The 21,088-nt window shown below is 40.4% G+C and overlaps 2 protein-coding genes across 5 annotated transcripts in view; one reads left to right on the forward strand and one right to left on the reverse strand.

The window, feature by feature from the left end:
- Window positions 1-636: 636 nt before the first annotated feature.
- Window positions 637-3,957, forward strand: klf2b (Kruppel-like factor 2b). The gene is made up of 3 exons (XM_036556525.1): window positions 637-1,083; window positions 1,770-2,664; window positions 3,107-3,957. Exons 1-3 carry the CDS (start codon window positions 1,012-1,014, stop codon window positions 3,280-3,282), a joined length of 1,143 nt encoding a protein of 380 aa, XP_036412418.1. The 5' UTR covers window positions 637-1,011; the 3' UTR covers window positions 3,283-3,957.
- Window positions 3,958-11,342: 7,385 nt separating this feature from the next.
- Window positions 11,343-21,088, reverse strand: part of eps15l1b (epidermal growth factor receptor pathway substrate 15-like 1b) — a 44,673-nt gene continuing 34,927 nt past the window's right edge. Inside the window, exons 23-24 of one of the 4 annotated variants that reach the window (XM_036555803.1) lie at window positions 17,374-17,390; window positions 11,343-15,710 (exon numbers count right to left, since the gene is read on the reverse strand). In XM_036555803.1, the coding sequence (XP_036411696.1) occupies window positions 15,564-15,710; window positions 17,374-17,390 (164 nt within the window). In that variant the 3' untranslated portion in view covers window positions 11,343-15,563. Of the gene's footprint in view, window positions 17,391-19,812; window positions 19,965-21,088 lie in introns of all 4 variants that reach the window. The other 3 variants (XM_036555800.1, XM_036555804.1, XM_036555802.1) reach the window with 3 other exon arrangements.

Raw genomic sequence — 21,088 nt, forward strand, 5'->3', positions numbered from 1 at the left:
GAGTGAAAGTTCTAGAATTGAAAGAATGTTCTAAAACTGTGTGAAAGGGGAGAGAACATTCTAGACGGCCATAGATAGACAGACAGATAGATAGATAGATAGATAGATAGATAGATACATTGTACAAATCCATGGTTTTTGTGCTAATACGCACACGCACTATATATATATATATATATATATATATATATATATATATAATGTATGAAAACAATAAACTGAAGAGAATAAATAGAGAGACTATACTATTTCATCTTAAAAATAACTCTGCAAGTGGGACGTTAGCAAAATCAGAAACACTCCCTTCTGTCCATAAAAAACTCTTTTCAGTCTTAAGTGTGGAGTAAATCTTAACCATGCCATTGTGAAAACAACAAAGAAAAAAACGTACATGGCTCATTTATTATGCGTGTAGTGAAAATGTCGTGCAGTCCAGCCTCTATTAGCGCCCTATTCTAGGCTGACTGTTACTGTAATAACTGTAACTGCTGTAACATTAACTACAGCAGTTGTCTTTCTGTGTTGTTTCTGCCAGAGGCGCTCGAGCTCCCATCAGCCAATCCCAGGGCAGGGGGCTGGGCTTATCCGCACCCGTCGGTGGGCGGGGCTTCGCTCCGGAGCGGCTATATTGTGTGCACTCGCGTCACTGTGCACGCTCTACAGTGGAGAGGCTCGCGCTTCAGGCTTGTCAAGCTCTTTATATAGCGGCTATTTTAGGTGGTGGGGGGGACGAAACTCTACCTCCATCCTGAACGCCGTTTCCTCTGCGAGCACAATTGGTCCGGTGTTCTCTCGGTAGGAGGACCCTGAGGAGGGAAAAGAGGAGAGAAAACTCGGCGGTGCACGAGCTCCGGATCAGAGTTGCATGGGAGAGAGAGAGAGAGAGGAGTGACACGAGACGCGTTCGGTTCTTCAGTCGCGAGAGGCGACTCACGGTTGCAATAACCTGAAAGACTTTCCTTATTTTTGCTGTTGTTGTTGCGACTGAACCTCGACTTTTCGGAGGAAAAAATGGCTTTACCTGCAACCATTTTACCCTCCATCTCCACATTCGCCCACCAGAAGGAGAAACTCTGGGAAAACGTAAGTGAACTTTTACACTTCTGCTTTCTTTATTTACAGACTCTGCGAGAACGAGAGAACACTAGCAAAGCGGCTAAATCTTATCCTGAAGGAAAAGTGCTGTTACTAAAAGTTTACTTAAAGTGCTGAGGAAAGAAAAGGAAGGTTCTGTTTGGAGTAGAAGTCCTCGGTTCTCCTGAAGTACCTGCTTAACCTTAGAACTGCAGTGGAATTTCGTATAACCTGCACCTACCAGCAAAGAAAGTGGAGTTTGTTAGTCGCTATTCTTCTTATTTTGGGTCTAAAATAAACCGCTAAAGCTCGAAAGTGAGGTGTGAGCAGCAGCAGCAGCAAAGCAGGTGCCTTCATCAGCAGAGCAGAACGAAACGAAATCCTAAAAAAGTAATTATTTACAGTAATTGCGTTTAAAAGTGAACGTCTAAAATGGAACCGAGGAAAAGGCAGATTTATTTCCTTACGAATGTACATGAGAGGTAAATTTGAAAAAAATACGCACGTTTAAAAATTCCCAGAAAAGCGTAAATGCGTCAAAATTGCGTTGTCTGTGGAGAACCCTCAGAAGTAGCCTGCAAACGCGTAAACCACAACTGAAACTGAGTAAATGTAAATTGAGTAACTAGTTACTCTCCATGTCTGGCTGTAAGAGCTCCCAAAACTAAACGCGTCTTCGCTCTGTTTTTTTGCAGAAGTGGAAGACGGAGGCACCTCTCGCACCCACGTGCCCCGCGTTCAACGGGATACAAACCACGGACGCTTGTCGTGGTGCAAAGGACGACGAAGATCTGAGCAATTACCTGGATCTGGAGTTTATTCTGGCCAACACGAGCGGCCCGGAGAGCACGGCTTTGGAGTACAACCCTGCGGCGGCGGTAGAGCCTTGCAGCTTGTACCAGCCTGTACCCACGGAGCACTGCTCGCCGCCTCCGCCCTACTCCAACAGCCTTATGGCAGAGCTGCTGCGCTGTGAGGTGGATGGCTCGTACGGCACGGCCAGCAGCAATCCAGTGGCCATCCAGGGACGTTTCGTTGCCACCACGACCGGATTCCCCAGACAGGACTTTGTAGACAACATCAAAGTGGAGCCATCTGCTGATGGCTACGGGCCGGTGATGGGCATGGTGCCCCAGAGCTGCCGGAGAGTCAAGCAGGAGGGCGACGTGTCCTGCATGATGGCCTTTGAGCAACCCAGGCTGGCCGTTTCCCCGCAGGCGGCCGGCAGCATGACCCCGCCGCTCAGCCCGGACGACCGGGCTCATGGCCAGGCTCGGCTGTGCCACAGCATGTTTCCACAGAGCTATTACCAGCCTGCTTACCCTCAGTGCGTGCCGCCGCCCTACACACAGCCGCAGCAGCAGCAGTTTGTTCCATTCGAAGACGGCCTCAGCCTGCAGAGGAGCCAAGGGCATGGAGCACTGCTCACACCCCCGTCCTCGCCCCTCGAGCTGCTGGAGGCCAAGCCCAAGCGAGGGAGACGTGCCTGGCCCAGGAAACGTGCTGCCACGCACACCTGCACGTTCGCTGGCTGCGGCAAGACGTACACCAAGAGTTCCCATCTCAAAGCACATCACCGAACTCATACTGGTAGGTGACTTTCTTTGAACCCCTTGAACTTCCTCTTCTTACTGTCATAACTACACTTTACATAGCTTTTCTTAGTAGGCATCTAATCATTTATAGTAGTTACTAGATAATAAGACCTAAGATTAAGAACTACATGATAAGCCTGCAGTTTAAAGGATTAAAACTTTAAGACAGAAAGATTGGGTCTAGTTACAAATCTGTTGAATGAACACTTTACCTACAGTACTTATTTACTATCTATATATGTAGTAGGTACTGTCCAGCTGTATAGTAATAAGTGCTGTAAGAGTGACCTCAACACTGTATGTGTTCATTCAACACTGGTCATTTTTTTCTGCACGTAGGCTGCCATAGCCATGCTGGCTATTATGTTGCTTACTGCCTGTCCAATCCCGCAATTTGGTTTAATCTAAATGTGCTTTTTTTTCTTTTCCTCTAACAGGTGAGAAACCTTACCACTGCAACTGGGAAGGCTGCGGGTGGAAGTTTGCCCGCTCCGACGAGCTGACCCGCCACTTCCGCAAGCACACAGGCCACCGGCCCTTCCAGTGCCACCTGTGCGAGCGCGCCTTCTCCAGGTCTGACCACCTGGCCCTGCACATGAAGAGGCACATGTGAGAGAGAGAGACAGAGCAACGTACAAATTACCAAAAGCATCATTACTGCCTTATTTAAGTACCTTGTAAAAGACCAAAAGACTGTTTTCGATAAAGATTTATATTGTTCTTATACTTTTGTAACAATGTAGCTGGTACTACGGATCCACAGAGCCGTTTTTAAAGGCCATATGAACTGTTTTGGGGGCAAACACCAACCTGCAGGGCTGGTCCTAAATATAGCTAAGTTGAAACAGGAAATAATGTGTAAGTTAAAAACAGTGCCTTTATAATGACGGACGCGCTGCCAGATGAGTGCAAGCCTGACGACTAGCAAAACTTGGAAAAGAAAGAAGCAAAGCTGAAAAGAAAAACCTTGTAGCCTGTATGTGTATATGCATATGGAGTATGCACAAATGACAATGTTTTGCTTTTAAAACTGCCTCCAAATTGTTTCGAATGATCAGAACTGTAATGTATTTTGTGATACATTCTCAGCCATTGTTTTATGGAAATGCATTTTTTTTTATTCCAACGTATTGTATCATGAAGGTACAATAACCTGTTCAGGCCCCATTGTACACTAGCACATATACCAGGGCTAGATGTCCTGAGTTTTTTTTCTAAGATTTATGTACAGACGTTTTATATTGTAAGTACTGTATTTATTGTACATATTAAACTAAATTTGACTATATTCCTGTTGCCATGTGCATCTTTCTGACTTTTCATGTTCTTCTGAACCTGTGGAGAAAGTTCCTCCTCTAAAAAAAAACCTCACATATTAAAGCTCAGCACACTACACCAGCCTCTTATTATGGGCTACTTTGAAGTTGCTTTGGAAAACGAAGTCCCCAGAAACTCAAGCTGAAGCACACAAGCTGGTCACAGTAACCATGGGCCATTACACGGCATTTGGTTAAGTCAAGGGTACGAAGCTGCTATTCCTGAACCCCCACTCAGGCTTATGGAGTCGGGTATTATAGTTCAGGCCAAGATGCTTTCCAGCTGCAGCGAGATGCGGCCCGCAGCCTGCGGCTTCTGCCTATAAATACAAACATTACATTTACATAATTACAGAGAGAGAATTTAGATATGTCTGGACGGAGGGGCGCTGAGCTCCACGCTGAAGATCCCAGCACTGCAGGGATAAAGCTTAAAGATGGCACATTTAGAGAAGCCTTTGATGGTGGCTTGTTGAGACAGACGTCTAAGTGTCTTAACTGCTGATGGAATTCAAAAATCTGTCCATTTCAAAGTTGACGTCCACTTATAACCCTTCATAGCCAGGAATTAGCACAACCAAAACATTTATTACTTACTCTTGCTAAAAAGGGGTGCTTTGGAGCAATGCTACAGAAGAACCACTTGTTCCTTAAAGAACCTTTTAATGGAGGTTAAAGAACTCCCACATACTAAAAAGATCTTACACCAATGAAAGCTTTTCGCAGAACCTTTAGTTCAAGCCAAGAACCATTTAGAAACCTTTATTTATTTATTTATTTTTACAAATGTAGCACAATGTGCATAAAAACCGCATGAAAACATCCAAACCTGAGTTCTCCACTAGAAGCTCTTCAGTTCTCTGAAACTGTCCAGGCGTTTTGGTTGCGTGAAGTACCATACTTGTGAAAACGGGGTCATGCTCAATGATGGTCAAGGCAAATTCTCACATGAGAAAAAAGAAGAAATGCAAGGCAGACTATTATTAGCAAACTAGCGAGGTGTAAAAGTAGAAGTCTCATTTCACTTTTTCTGTTCTGAGGATAGTAACTTCTACTACCAAACCACGCATGACCAACAATATAAGCTTCTCATTTTTTTTAAGGTCCTCTAAATCTAAATTGAGTTATGTTATGAGTGGGCTACGCATTTAAATAGGCTTAAAAAAAAGCCCCCAGATTCTGCTAACGTACACACTTAAAAAAAAGATAGTTCTTCAAGGGTCCTTTAGTAAAAACAATGGTTCTATATACCATTTGCGTGCTTCAGTTTGATGGAGAATGTGTTGTATAAGTTTCTATACAGAACCTTTCTGAGAAGTGTTCTACATAGCACCAAAAAGGGTTCTTCTTTTGTCACAAGTTTGACATTGTGACAATAGATGAACGCTTTTTGGTGCTAAATAGAACCTATTTCAGATAGTTCTGTATCGTTATTTATAGCACCTTTTTGAAAAGGGGTCTATATAGCACCAAATAGTTCCTTCTATTGTTACAAGCTTGACATCGTAACAATAGAAGAACATGCTATTTAGAACCCTTTTCAGAAAGGTTCTGTGGTTAAATATAGAACTGTTTCAAAAGGATTCTTCCATTGTTACAAGCTTGACATCATAACACTACAAGAGCACTTTTTTGGTGCTAAATAGAACCCTTTTCAAAAAAGTTCTGTATGGTTCTATATAGCACCTTTTCAAAAAGGGTTCTATAGAGCACCAAAAATGGTTCTTCTATTGTTACAAGCTTGACATCGTAACAATAGAAGAACCCTTTTTAGTGCTAAATATAACCCTTTACAAAAAGGTTCTATATGGTTCTATATAGCACCTTTTTGAAAACGGTTCTTCATCGTCCCAAAAATGGTTCTTCTATTGTTACAAGCTTGACATCGTAACAATAGACGAACCCTTTTCAAAAAAGCTCTATATAGAACCATATACAACATCAATCTGAAGAGCGATTTCACCATGCAAAGAACACTTTAATCATACAAATGGTTCTGTGAGTGTTCATGGTTCTATATAGAACCACTCTCTTTACTAAAAGAACCATCTTTGTTAAGAGTGTAGACTGTAGTACTGATGTGGTTTTGAGTTAAATTATATTAAAATGGACACTATCACTGTGAGATAAAGCAACTTGGAAGCAGTGGTGAGTCTTTTATCATTAATATATTAACTCAGAAGAAAAAGTTTAAAGAAATGGCAAAAAAGACTGAAAGAAAATCAACATGACCACTTTTTTACCAGTTCCATAAACACACAATAAACACTGATAGAAGACAAAGAGGCCAAAAACGGTGAGTCATCTTTAAACCTAAGAGAACTCATACAGACATGGCCAGAAGGCTGTTCTGACAAACACGACCATCACAAATGTGTTCAGAATGAAAACATGAAGTTCTTCAGTAATCTCAAAAGACAGCCTTTATCAGCCCACTTGACACTTGAGCTAAATTGAAAAAAACTATACAAGAATGTGGCTGAGCATGTCTGGTGAGAAGTCCTTTAAATTAGCCACACATGTGGCCGCTTAGGAGAGAGGGGCGTCACTGACAGACAAAGAATAACACAAAAATGAGACAAGAATTCCGACCTGTATTTCTGTGTCACCTGAGCCTTGCTCTGCTGATCGCTTGTCCTCGTTACTAAGAATCTATAATTGAAGTCCTTCACCGACCTTTAGTAAATAAAAACTCACTCAAGGAATTTCCTGTTATTTCAAATGGGTGTAATTGACATACCAAACCACAAACTCATGCAGCTGCTAAATTATTTCACACTTAGATCTGTCTTTCCAAGATGTATTCATTTTCGACCTATTCAGCCTAAGCTCAACTTACCAACGGATACAGTAAAACAACAATAACTGGATACAAGAGCGTTCACAGGAGACTGCAGCACCTGCTCCTTTCTCTGTAGGTTATTATACACATCTTGTGTGGCTTAACAGAAAAGAAAGGGCATATTTTAAGCAGACCTGAGGATAAGCCTGTAGCACATAACCCTGATTTGCAATTCATTCTCAGAGCAGATGCCTCAAAGTTGAGATTCAGGTTCAAGTCCTATTTGTGTCATGATGAAATAACATGCATTGAGTGAAGACCACAGTTGTTGTTACCACTTCATACCAAGTCACAAACGACCCCTTATTTCCTTATGTTCCTACACCAGTATTTAGCAAAGGGTCCTCTGTTGCATGACATGAAGCCATCCAGGGGTCATCCCTACGTTCCTAGGGCCCTTTATTTGCTCACTGAAAGCAGGCCCTGTGCTTCAGGGCTGTATGTTCCCCAGGGCCCATGTTCCCCCATTGAAATGTCCTAGAAAACAACTCTTTGCTTCCATGGTCTACTGTTTGTGTTTATATTTATTTTTGTTTACTGTTGTCAGAGATTAAGCTTTTTGCGTTTGCGAACTTGTGGTGGCATGCAAGTGTGCTTATCTTGTAAAGACGATATTTCTGATACATTGCAATAAGTACACTACCGCCATCCATGTTTCTGGGTTCCAAGTACTATGTTCTCCAAAAAGGTTGTCTACGTGATACACAGATATAAGCTGTACACCCATTAGGAACCATTAGGACTGCGCAGAGGCTCACGTATTTGGTCATTACTACAATCGCACGTAAAACTTGGACATGAGAAAAAAAAGGAAAGAAAAAATGAACATTTCTTAACTAGGAATGTGCATTTCCTGAAGGAAACACAGAGTGGTTGCACAGCTTAAATGGTTCTCACTTCCTGCTAGCTTGCTGCTGTGGTATCCAAGGTGGTTGCTAAAGTACCACAGGTGGTTGCTATGGTGTTGCTAAGCGGTTGCTATGGTATCACAGGTAGTTGCTAAGATAGTATATGTGAACCGGTGTCTTTCAGTCAAGCAGAAGTACAGTAGATTGTCATGCAATTTTTGTTACTCCATTCATTCCTATGGGAAAAAAATTCATAAAATTCCTTTGCTACATGAAAACATCTGGTCAAAAAGCTGTATACACGCATGAATCAAACAATCAGACAATCTGGAGTTGGAACGGCGTTGATGTCTCAAAAGCTGCGAGACAAGTTACACAGCAAAAATGCAGCAGAAAAATAAGAATAATAAAAAGAAGAATAATATAAATCAGATAACAATACAGTTGCGTGTTGCTTTCCATAATTAGCTATTTAAATTAGCCTTGCAGGGTATAACTAAGCTGTCTCCTTTCATTTTATTGATGTTCATTAACTTATAACGATTGTCAACAGAAACTTAAAAATAATTACCAATAGGGTACAAGGAAATGACAAACAGCATTATTTGCAGTTACACCATGAATATAAGGTTAATGGATTGAGGGTACTTTAGCTAAGTGCTTTAGATATGTTGCTAGATATGTGCTGGCTAGACTAATCTTGCTAACCATGATGGCAGCCCTTGTTCTAGTCTGCTTTGACTCAATGGAATGAACAGAAAACAGAAACACCTATTCTGCATTAGGCCTGAGGTAAAGGAGACATCTTGTTAACCCAACCTGTCTTTAGTTATACAACAGAATAAACTCTTTTTGAATGTGGCCTGAAACAAAAAAAAAAAAGTCTGATGTAAAGAAAGAGTTGAGAAAAAAAAAAGACTCTCACTGGAAGGCACCACTGCTTTGTTTAACAGTTCCATCTCGAAATATAACATTAATTTCTAATCAATTCAAACTACAAACTGCTTTAAAAAGAGAGGAAGCTTGGGAAAGCAACACCCACCCCAGCATCAACTCTGATCAGGTCAGTTAGCCACAGCATACCCACCAGACAACATCACTGGTGCTCTCAGTGGAAAGCTATGCCACGTGCTGTGCGAGTGAAGCACCTGCATCATCATGCCGAAAGCTACAGCAATTAGCATTATTCCCTGAATGTGCTGAAGTGCTCAGTCATGCTGCATGGTCTTTAGCTAACCTAAATTTTTAGGTAAGCTAAATTGGGAGAAACAAAGGAGAAGGTGGCCTATGACTCACAGTGAAGTGATGGCATAATAACTATCTTCTTTACAAAAGTGTGGCTCTCTAAAAGGTACTTACCTCATCTCAATTGTGGGTGATGCTTCAGTTATAACGCACAAGCACTCTTAAATTCAAACCCACGACCTGTGGAACACTACCTGTGACCTTACATGAACTGTGAACGCACTACGGCTAAATCCGAAGAAGCCTGGCACCCTGACTCAATCTGTAGATGATGATTAATAATGCATTAATTATAGGGCAGAACTCAATCCTGTGCATGACTGAAGCTAAAGTGGTTCCAAAAAGCAGGAGCCTTTTGTCTTGCCTGCAAGAAGGAAACACTAAAGAAGAAAATTAGCCGCCTACAGCTCACATACAGTTAGTGCTGTATCATAGTGACTAAACCAGGGCAACTCACAGCAGTCCAAGAATAACAGAAAATGGAGAACTTCTCAGAAAATGTCTTTTGTTTGAGGGATCCAACAGAGACACTCAGTGTAATAGTGGAGGAGTCATACAGACAGCAGGTTTAAGAGGCACAATTACAGGCATAATGATGAAGACTACAATAATAACTTGGGAAAAGATTTAGGGAAGACTCCTGCACGTAAGAGTCCCATCAAAGTCCGCACATACAATTTTATGATTAAAGGACCCATATCATACATTTTGCCTTGTATTTTACCTCTTAAGCCCCTCAAAGGCTGAAATACTTCATATTACTTCAGCATGAATGGTCAGGGTTAAATTATTCTGATTAGGTGGATAAAAAGCAAATCAGAATGTTTGCAAACATTAACATTGGCTAGACTTTTGGATGGATAAATTTCATTCAAACAGTGTGGAAGCTGCTCAATTTAACTGTATGGGTGATAAGGGTAATATTTTGCTGTGTTTGAGCAACGCAGTAAGATGTCGTATATATGCAAGCACATAACAGATTTTAGGCTTTTCCAATTTTCCAGCTTTCAAAAGCAAGTAGAGCTGCTAAGCAGTATTAATCCCACTGAGAGATCCTCTGTCTTTGGTAACATTCACCAAGCCAATCGCAATTTAGGGAACTCTTCACTCTTCTAGGTGAAGATAGTTACCAAGAACTATTAGCTTGGCTTTTCACATTAAAACCTTCTTGCAACTAGTTGCAGGCTGCGAGTTGCCTGCAACATAATTTCCATGCAACTTGACAGCTTCACAAAGCAATTCAAAAACAAACATGTACATTAACAAATTCAATTACTCCACTAGTTCACTACTACTCCACTACTCCAGAAATGAACGTTTAAGTAGCAATGCTTGGCCTCCCCTACTGTAATACTGTGTAATACTGTTCTTCCTCTGACTCCCATATGAATCTAAACTCTGTGTAAAATTATAAGGCATCAGACGAGGAGAAAATTTAGGATATAATAAGCATATATGGTGATGCAAGCAGCCTTTTAAACAGCTGCTACCATTAGCTGGCTAGTTAATAAAGCCACAGTCACAGAAACGTTAGCATTTAACTACAACTACAACCGTAAGTTGTGCTTATTCTGGTTTGGATCAGTTCTTGTTTTTGAATGTGCAGTGGAAAAACACCCTTAATGTTTGTTCTTTTAACATGGCAATGAAACGTGTGGCCTGTTTGTGTTTATGTCAGAAATGAACTACACAAAGTCGTGAAGCTATCAACCTGGGAGGATCAGTGTAAACATAACAGCCAACTTAGATCATAACAGCCTGAGTAGCATACAGCCTTGATAATATCTACAACAATAACAACATCAATAATAGCAGTTTGAAAAAACAGTGAATACTTAGAGGTACACACTATCTGAGTAATATTTCATCACAAGATCACTGTTTTATGTTTCTCCAAGTTAAATAACCCTCAAATAACTCACAGATTTACTATAAAATCCTGTTGTACCAGTGCAGCACTACTGGCTATCCACTTGGACTCAAGTTCTTTGTTAAAGTGTCAGAATGCTGACTTGTTCTATATGTAAATGTGTTGGTTAGTCATAGCATCACAAAAACAATGAACTCAAAACTGACTGTTTTGCAGCTTAATTTTCATAGACTGCATGGACTGAGAGTAAGTGATATTTTTGTATTATAACTATATATTATATTATGTATTAATATAATATATAGTATTATATAACATTATATAATTATTGTATTACTTTTGTTATAAGCTTTAACAAAGTATACAAGTAATACAGCATAAATCCGTCAAACTCGCTGATTTTGCACAGGTAATGATTTCATCTGCTTAATAACTTGGTATCCGTTGCTAAGCAAGTCAAAGATGTGTTGAATACTAAAATCAACACCTAACCCCAACAGCAACCCCACCCGTCCAACAAACACTGAGGAATACACTTTAATTGGAAAGAAATTAGACTGATTATTTGAGTTTAATGTCAAAGCTATGCAAATATAATCCATTTTCACCAATTCATTATTTGTTATGAAATATGGGAAATTCACAAAAGCAGAGCAATCTCAGTGATTAATTCTACACCAAACAAAAGTATAAATAAGTAAATGTCTGCCATATAGATATATTATGTAAAATATGTAAAGGTAGTGTTGTACATAAGAAGTGTAATAAATATAAGACATAAAAATGTAACACCATATACAGTATAAGGCCATTACAGAACATCCTAAAACCATAATAAAACCTCCACAGTAATTCAAGTTCATTCTAATTTTACAATTCAACAAATTTCATTACCATACCATCATGAAAAGCTAACATTCCAACAACTAACCACATTTAAATACTCTGAAAACTTAACAAAACTTTCCCACTCGGAGTCCAGTTCCAATGGTTTATGTGCTGTTACTTGGTCTGAAGTTTTTACCTGTGCGAGGAAGGTAACTTGGCAGACATTAGAGAATGAGCACAGAGATTGTTCGTTTACTAATGACCTTAAGGCAGCTATTTAATGCATGCTAATGTGGCTACCAACCATTGTAAGCTAAGAATGATATCATGCTAAGCAGCCACACTAGCCTTCATTTGCCGTTCGCACATGCCTACCAGCATTCTCCCTGTTCTAGCACACCTGCTTTAACTCCTTAGGCAATTAGCAAGCCCTTCACACCTGAGTCAGGTGCATTTGAGCAGGGAAAACACTAATGTGCAGTGCATGGAGTCCCCATAAACTGAGAACCACCGCTTTAAATATTTGAAATATTTACTGTATTATTCAGTCTTTCTCAGCTTGAAAGATTTAAATGAGAAGACGTTGCATGCAAATGTCTAGTGCACATCTCATTACAAATGAATTAAAAACGTCAAAATGCCTGTTTCTGAGTTTTGGACAAAGCATACACAGGAGGAGTAATGTTTTTAGGTATCTAAAAGACTTCTGAGGTTGTGCATCATTTTGTAGTTGGTGGCGGTTCTGCCGAAAATTGCCCCATCGCACCCTGTGGTAAACAAAAATGCCCCAAAGTGCACACAATGCATACTGTCCTGTGTGCATTTTCCCCCTGAATGTCACTGTTCTCTTAATTACAAGGTCATTAAGGAGTCAATATTGCTACATACATGCTACAAGCAAGCTAACACTCCTGCACATTTCATTAACATTACTAGATTACATGAAGGCAAGGCTAAAATCAAAAGTACAATATAACACCAGCTACTCAAATAGCAGCCTACTACTGCCAAAGGCACTTAAGCATGCCGACTGGTTAGTAGGGCAGTGCCCCCCCGGCAAGGCCTGAACCAGGGGTAACGTCTACAACGCAAAAATAGCCATTTTATTTACTATTCACTACTTATTACTATCCAGTGAACCGAAATTGGTGGTAAAAATAGGTTTTCTTTAGAGACTATTTTGACTTCCAACACCCTGCGTGTACCTCTCTACCATGAGGTTTTAGGCCAAAATCTTCACAAAACAATGTCTCAGGCATCAGGCAGCGTGTTCATCACCATTTCTCGTAATAATTTTCTGTGATGTAGCTTTTAGATTTATTAACCGCTTCACATGTCTGATTCCTACCACCACCACTGTGAACACTCCTGACTCACCAAGTTTCTCTACAATGATGCATTTCACATCAGACCACTCTGACTGACTTTGTTTTAACAACTTAATTAGGCAGACATTTTGAAAAATTAGTGGAATTCGCTAACAAGAGGACAGTCAACAACCTTGTAATTCAATTGACAGTGATATTTAGGGGGACATGCATGCAGAACAACATATATCAGCTTTGGACCTTGTCTGTTAACCAGACAGTGTGAAGGGCGATTTTGGAAAACGCCATATATTTTTCCCACAGAAAAAAATTGCTTGGACCCAGGGTGTCTCTGGATGCTAATGGCAAACTACAAAATGATGACCTATTCTCAGGGGTCTATACATAGTATATCGTCACTGTCCAAAGTATCTCAATTTTTTGCGATTTTTTTTTCCCCTTACATCATTTGAGCACACAAAATTTCATGCCTTAAGGCTTAATTGCTAAAATCTCTATTTTAACTTACACCCAGGAGCGCAAAAAACATTCTTTACTTAAAATTACCACTGTGGAGATATTTGTTTTTTTGGGCAGTGATGATATGTATAGCTAGTTGCTAACTGAGTAACTGCTCAAATAATGCACGTCATTTACAAGACCCTACAGCCTTTCTTATTTCTCATAAGCTTATGGGATGAGTATATATCGTTCTTTGGCTGCTGAGAAACATCAGGACAGTACTTTGGTTGAATGCAACTGTAAGCCATGCTGTTAAAAATGGAAGCACTGATTTATGAACTCTGTTCTATGAAGGGATCCTTCTAATCTAAGTTTCTCTCTGTTTAAAGAACAGCAGGCTTTGTATGTGGGATGTATGATGCATGAAATATAGTGCACTCAGAGACCTTCATCAACCCTGTATTTACACCCAACTGTAATAGGGACTCTGTATGGTAGGGGTAAGGAGAATGGAGAGGAGAAAGAGGCCACACATGTAGAGACATACAGCATTTGGTCTTCAAGTGGAAAGCTAACACTGGTCATTTTTGCCAGAGATTCTGAGTGCAGCAATGTCATAAAAGCTGTGTGAACCCCTTGTGAAGCATATTAGATAAAAATCTGGTGAGAAACGTATGCATGTGTGGTTTGTTATCTCTGCAATATTTTTTGGATGGTGCCTGTTACGGATGCAGCCATGAACCTGATACTATGCACAGTATTTAAAGGCAAGCATAGGTGTCTCTCATCTGAAATTTAATTTAAGGCATACGGCAGCGCATTCTGGAAGGCACCTGGAAGGTAACTATGGCTGCACAACATGGGGGTGAGAAATGTGCTGATATTGTTAAAGATTCATTAGCAATTGTTACATTATGTCACAACATGTTTTCTTGGAATGTCATGGATATTGTCAGTACTTGAACACTGAACACTGTGAATTTTTTTTGCATAAGTAAATCATTAAGACACAAACAGTCATTAAGAGTGGTTTGATATGAAACGCTCCATTCTTAAGAAACTTGCAGAATCAGAATGGTTCACAGTGGTGGCGATAGGAACCTGATGTCTAACGTATTTATTTCTTCTAAAAGCTCTCTCACAGACAGTTACTACATGAAATGGTTAGAAATGCATTGCTCAGTGCCTGAGACATTGCTTTACGATTGGTTTTTCCATTATTTTACCATTATCAATGTTACATATAAAAAGTCATGTAGCTTTAGATCAGGCATGTCAAACTGGGGACCTTCTGGGCCAAAGTGCTGCAGAGATTAGCGTTTGCTTTCATCTAACGCTCTGAATTCAGCTGATAAAGGCCTTGCTAATTAGCTGATGAGCTGAATCAGGAGTGTTTAATGAGGCAGTTGGCTGAAGTCTGCAGTGTTGTGGCCTGTGAGGATTGGAGCCTGACACGTGTGCTTTGGACAGTAAATAGAATGCTTCTCTACAACAAACCACATCACATCAAACAACTCCAAATGACTTCGTTTACCTCTCAAGGATTAAATTTTGTAGAAATTTCGAAAAATCTGTGGAATTCCCCTTTAAGGTAGCACAGTATGTGAAATGAACATATATAAGTACATAATTCAGAAAACGTATTGTGATATATTTTTGCCACATCGCCCACCCCCAGCGCAATATATTTGTTGGTATCAGTATTGCAGTACTTATATATCACTGAAGGCTTAAATGAGCCTTGGATCCAATCACTAAATGTTTTATTTTGTGCTGTGAGCATCTGGACCAACCTGAAATGCTCCAGATGATTTCTGTGTGTGTTTTTTTATGAACCAAGGCATCTGCATAACCCAATAAAATAAGTAATGTCAGTCAGGGCAATCAACTCTAATATGTTTTTGACATACTGTAACTCACATTGCAACTGTGATACGTAGCAGTATAATCACAATATGGAATTTTGGCTGTTGGATTTGACTGGGTCTAAGGCAGATTAGGGTAGTGTTTTTTAGCAGCAGAAACTACTGAGCGACATACAAGTCAAAGTTCAGGGGAAGGCTGCACTCTGAGAATTTCAGTAGTAGTAGTAGCAGGACAGTATTTAGCATCAGAGGAAGTGGCAGCTTTTTTGCAGTGTTGGGCGCTGATGTGCAGGACGGAGTGTAGACTCATCTCATGTCCTAGACATGTCAGCCCTGCTGAGAGCGAGAGCCAACTCCAGATCCTGCTGTTCTTGAAGGCGGAGCCTCCTCAGACGCTCCTCCTCCTCCCTCTTGCTCTCTCGCTTGGCCCACTCCAGCTGCTCTACCTCATTTCCGAACTAAGAGAGAAAAAAAAAAAAGAGGTGTGAAATATTGTGGTTGTGGATCCAACTGATCAGAATTAAAGCTATCTGGAGAATCAAATTTAGTAGTTCGAATCAGTTTAATTCATTAATTATGCCGACATGATCTCAAACTCTGGACGTGTTCATTCCACAAAGTGATTCTTTTCAGCAACTCGAGAAACATCAATTGTGCTACCACCCAAACACAAAGCTTGTGCATGATTTAGATTTAAACCTCCATCTCATTCAAATTATTTACTCTATTTTCATATCAGAGGTGCATTTATAAGGTGATGGAATTAAAGTGACTTTAAATCACCACAAAGAATGTACTACACGTGATTTACAAAAATCATGCGACTCAGATTGGTCACCAAACATGAAATCAGTGATTTATGGCCATTCAGGAATGTAATGGACCTAAACCCCAACTCGCAGCACTAAATTTTAGACCCGGACTTTATCCTGTGGTCCACAAAGACTTTGTGGGCTCTACCACAGTTACACTCTCTACAGTACTATTTGGAGGAGATGAATTTAACATGGGGAGGTGGGGCAACATAACTTTACCATAAGATCTCTGCATTGTTGCATTGTTTACGCTCAATTCACATGGGATGAGTAATTTCTATATAAATTACAGTAGAGATGGTAGTGGCCATTCAATTTATTCACTGCTGTAAAACCCAAAAAAAGGCTGCTCAAAAGTAGAAAAGCTACTTAATTTATACGTAATTTAGCTTCTCCTAACCACGTACCTAGCTGTCATAAGGGAATGCAATGTGTTCTGTCATTAGCTTCAGAATCTACAGCCAGAAGTCAACATTGCCGCTCACGATTAAAAAATGTTATTGTGATTAACTGCATTAATTCGTTTAGTTAATCATGATTAATCATATTTGTTTTTGCTGAAATTTGTTGGGCTTCAGGGTGGAACTATGGATGGCTGGAAGGGGGCAAAATGTGCTGAGTGTTAAAAAATGTTAACGCATTTATTTTGACAGCAATGCATTTGGCGTTTTAATGTCGCACATTTGAGGTAGAACAGTGAAATGGGAGTCTGGCAGATATGAACAGGACTAAACTCATTTAGGAATGTCCATAATGATTATATTAGAACACCTCCCCATGAAATAATCCCATCTGAACAGTACATATGACCACACAAGCTCAGCCTCAGAACCCATCAATCAAGCTCATATTTCAATCCACTGGATGAAGTTGTTCTAAACTTGTCTATAAGAGGCAAGTCATGTTTAAATGATGGGTGAACTCAACCTTAACCTAAACATCCACATGAGATTTTTACAGATATCTTATTAGATCTTTACAGATATGTTCATTCAGATTATAGAACTTCATAATAATCACCAGGGCGAACAAGAAACATCTATTGGTCATGGCAGGTTTGACAGCTGTGGTTAGAGGCAAGAGTCTTAGATCTACCAATGGCAAAACAGCCTTTCTCCAGTGCTCATATCTTTGATTTGTGACTGTGTGAACTGAAAAAAAAAAAATCTGTTTTCAGATTGAGGGCTGAGAGAAGCGGATTTTGAGTGTTCACTGGGTGGAGTAGGTGCTCACTGCGGTTAACACACCACACACACACACATGCAGAGAGCTCAGTTGTGGTCACCAAACCCTCGTACTGCCTTACCTTCAAGTGTTCAGGGCCTGGGAGAGAGACACATTATAACAGTTCTAGAGTAAACAACACTAAACAAACAACACAAAGCAAGATGCATGCCACACAGGACGACACAACCAATGTGCAAACACATGCAAAGGCTTCACACATTAAAACAATAGCATGCAAAAGCTTGAGCTATGAGCTAGACACACTGATAAGGACGTGATGTTTTGACATTAGAGGTAACATGACTCTCGCATGACTAAATAATAATTTTAATATGACTGTTGCATGACTAAATCACACTTGGGTCCTTTTAAATCATACTTTGGTCCATTAGACATTAAAATGTTACATAAGCAACCATGCATGGCTATTCAAATGAGTCATACATGTGCCTAGCATCTGTATCTGTCTTTTTCTTTCTCCATTGTATGTTATTGTGCTGCAATTACATTTAGACCTTTACTTTAGCTTTCCAACGTTCTGCTCATCTTCCTGGGTAAAAGACTTTGAGATTTTGAAACAAAAATAAAAAATGTTATATAAATAAAATGTAATATCGTTATTATTACTGCATCAAAAGAAATAAGCAAATCTCAAAAGCTTCACCCAGCAATTTTGCTCTATTGCACTCTTTCAAACATCCAATAAAATATGCCTACAGAAACATATTCGATACGGCGAACGTTCCCATCTCTAATGCTGATTCATTATCCACAAAACAGTTGAATGAACTGTTTCAATACACATATCTAGGGAAGACGTTTAAAAACAGAATTGAGAAAACACAGAGGTGGCACAGTCGGATATGAGCGTTCACTCACTAATACGAGCTTGAAAACAGGAAGTGCACTGGTTAAACCTCCCACTCATCCTGACCTAGGCGTCAACCAGAGGTCTTCGAGTCAAGCTCCCACAGAGGAGAGGGCACAGTGGTTTGTATATAGAATATACAGCACTGGGTAAAACATATAGACACCTGAGAAAATTAAAAATAAATATTTATCCAGCCAGGGAGCATTTATTTGTTCAGAAAAACACTTACATTAAAATTAATACAAATAACATTATGACCACCTCCTTGTTTCTACGCTCATTGTCCATTTTATCAACTCCACTTACTATATAGGTGCACTTTGTAGTTCTACAATTACAGACTGTAGTATCTGTATCTGTATTCTTCAGTGGTCAGGACCTCCATGGACCCTGACAGAGCAGGTACTATTTGGATGGTGGATCATTCTCAGCCCTGCAGTAACACTGACGTGGTGGTAGTGTGTTAGTGTGTGTTGTGCTGGTACGAGTGGATCAGACACAGCAGTGCTGCTGGAGTTTTTAAATACCTCAATGTCACTGCTGGACTGAGAATAGTCCACCAACCAAAAATATCCTGCCAACAACATCCTGTGGGCAGCGTCCTGTGACCACTGATGAAGGACTAGAGGATGACCAACACAAACTGTTCAGCAGCAGATGAGCTTCTGTCTCTGACTTTACATCTACAAGGTGGACTGACAAGGTAGGAGTGTCTAATAGAGTGGACAGTGAGTGGACACAATGTTTAAAAACTCCAGCAGCACTGCTGTGTTTGATCCACTCGTACCCGCACAACACACACTAACACACTACCACCACGTCAGTGTTACTGCAGGGCTGAGAATGATCCACTACCCAAATAGTACCTGCTCTGTCAGAGTCCATGGGGGTCCTGACCACTGAAGAACAGGGTAAAAGGGGGCTAACAAAGTATGCAGAGAAACAGATGGACTACAGTCTGTAATTGTAGAACTACAAAGTGCATCTATATAGTAAGTGGAGATGATAAAATGGACAATGAGCGTAGAAACAAGGAGGTGGTCATAATGTTATGCCTGATCGGTGTATCTGAAGTGTAATCCAACATTAAGCGTCTTATAGATATTTAGGTGGTTCCTAACTTTTGACATCCTGTACATCAAAACTGTATTTGGGAAACATTAATATCTTCTACCCAGATGGACCAATCAAACCAAACACACGCGTCTGACTCCACTCCAGTCCACTGATGTTCACCAGGTAAGAATTAGATGAAGCCTCTAGTACTCTGATTTCATGGAAACATTTGGGTGGTTTCACATCCTTTACCTACAATCAAGGGACAGCTCATGAGACAAAGCCAGAGATATGCAATGGTGGGCTGAATGCAGGGTTACAAACTGGACAAGCACAACAGGACGTTTAGGACTAGTGGGGTCTGTTAGGGTGTGGGCTATTTAAAAAAAGAAAAAAAAAAAGAAATGAGGGTTACAACAAGCAGAGCAGAAGAAGAACATGCTAGAACTATAGCTACAATGAAACACAAGCAACAGACAGCAAGACGGCTGCAGCTACAGTACAAACGAAACGACGCAAAAGCTACAAAAAGAGCACAATAAACACAAGACGCTTGGTGCTAAGCTGGATGAACAACTGGACTCAACTTACAGCTCTAAAGTCTGCAAACGCAGAAGACGCAGTTACGGCAGATCTATTGGACTGGGACAAGGAGAAAGAGTCGTGTGGCTTTCGAACGTGGGGGGCAGTGAATGCTTGGCTACGAGCAGCAAGCCCTTTATGAGCTCCTGCTGAACTTGTGCCTAGAACAGTTCAGAGAGAACAGCCATTACCATTACAACAAAAACACATTGTGGCAGGTAGCTCCATTAGCAACATTAATACAGGGCCTCAAACATGACCATGGGTATAAAAGTGACGCATTGTGACTATAATCTATAACATTATTTAGTAAAGAATGCACTATTTTTTAAGGCTATTTTCAAATGAAAAGTGACAAAAATATTCCACATGTTTATACTCCACTACTGTAAAAATAGTTCCTCCAGTCACATTTGGGTAATTTATTTTAAACAATTCAGAAATGTACCAAAATAATCAATCATATCATGCTGTATTTAAATGAAATATCCTGATGCATTCAACCATTCCCCAAAAACATCTTATATTTACATCCCTAAAAAAACTCCTACATAAAATCAGGATAAATCATTGTTAATTTGCCCTGTGCATTTACGTGACCCTTGAATAACATGCTGAACTGAGTTAAGGTCTTGGAGTTTATTAAAAGGCTGGTTGCGGTGTACCAAAACCAGAGCAACGGTTTCATTTCTGCAAATGCAACAAACTTTCAATACCAATTACAACGCCCTTGAGCCACCAAAGCAACTGTTGACAAACACAACAAAAGCTTGTTGGGCCGCAGGCTTTGCGGTACACACAGCGTAGTAGATGCTAAAAAAGAAAACTTGCACAGGTCAATGAACTGAAATCAACATTAACTTTTCTGAGGAAGAACCTGGGGTGTTGACATGTTCTGAAGTATTCTGAAGGAAGGTAAAGCATCAGTGCCAAATATCACCTAAGAATGCAGGGTGAGTGCAAAAGGTCAGAAGAGAGCCGTTTCAGGGTGTTCGAGGGACGACCTCCGTTTTCTCACGACCAAAACAGTATATGATAAAAGGGGCGTTATTTACTGAAAGTAAGAGAGGAAATAGAAAGCACAGAGAGAGAGGGAGGGAGCGTATGCTGGCATGGACGCTTTTAGCCAGCCGTGGGAAATTCACATCGCGCGCTGCTCTGGAGGGTGTGAAGTGTGCACGTCGGTCAAACTCTCACACTCTCAGCCTCTCTCTTTCTTTCTCACTCTCCTACTCCATCTCCTCGTTTCCTCCGACTCTCTGATAACAGCAGAGCACTGCTGTGA

This window comes from Colossoma macropomum, unplaced genomic scaffold (assembly GCF_904425465.1).
Source record: "Colossoma macropomum unplaced genomic scaffold, Colossoma_macropomum, whole genome shotgun sequence".
Classification (NCBI taxonomy): Eukaryota; Metazoa; Chordata; class Actinopteri; order Characiformes; family Serrasalmidae; genus Colossoma; species Colossoma macropomum.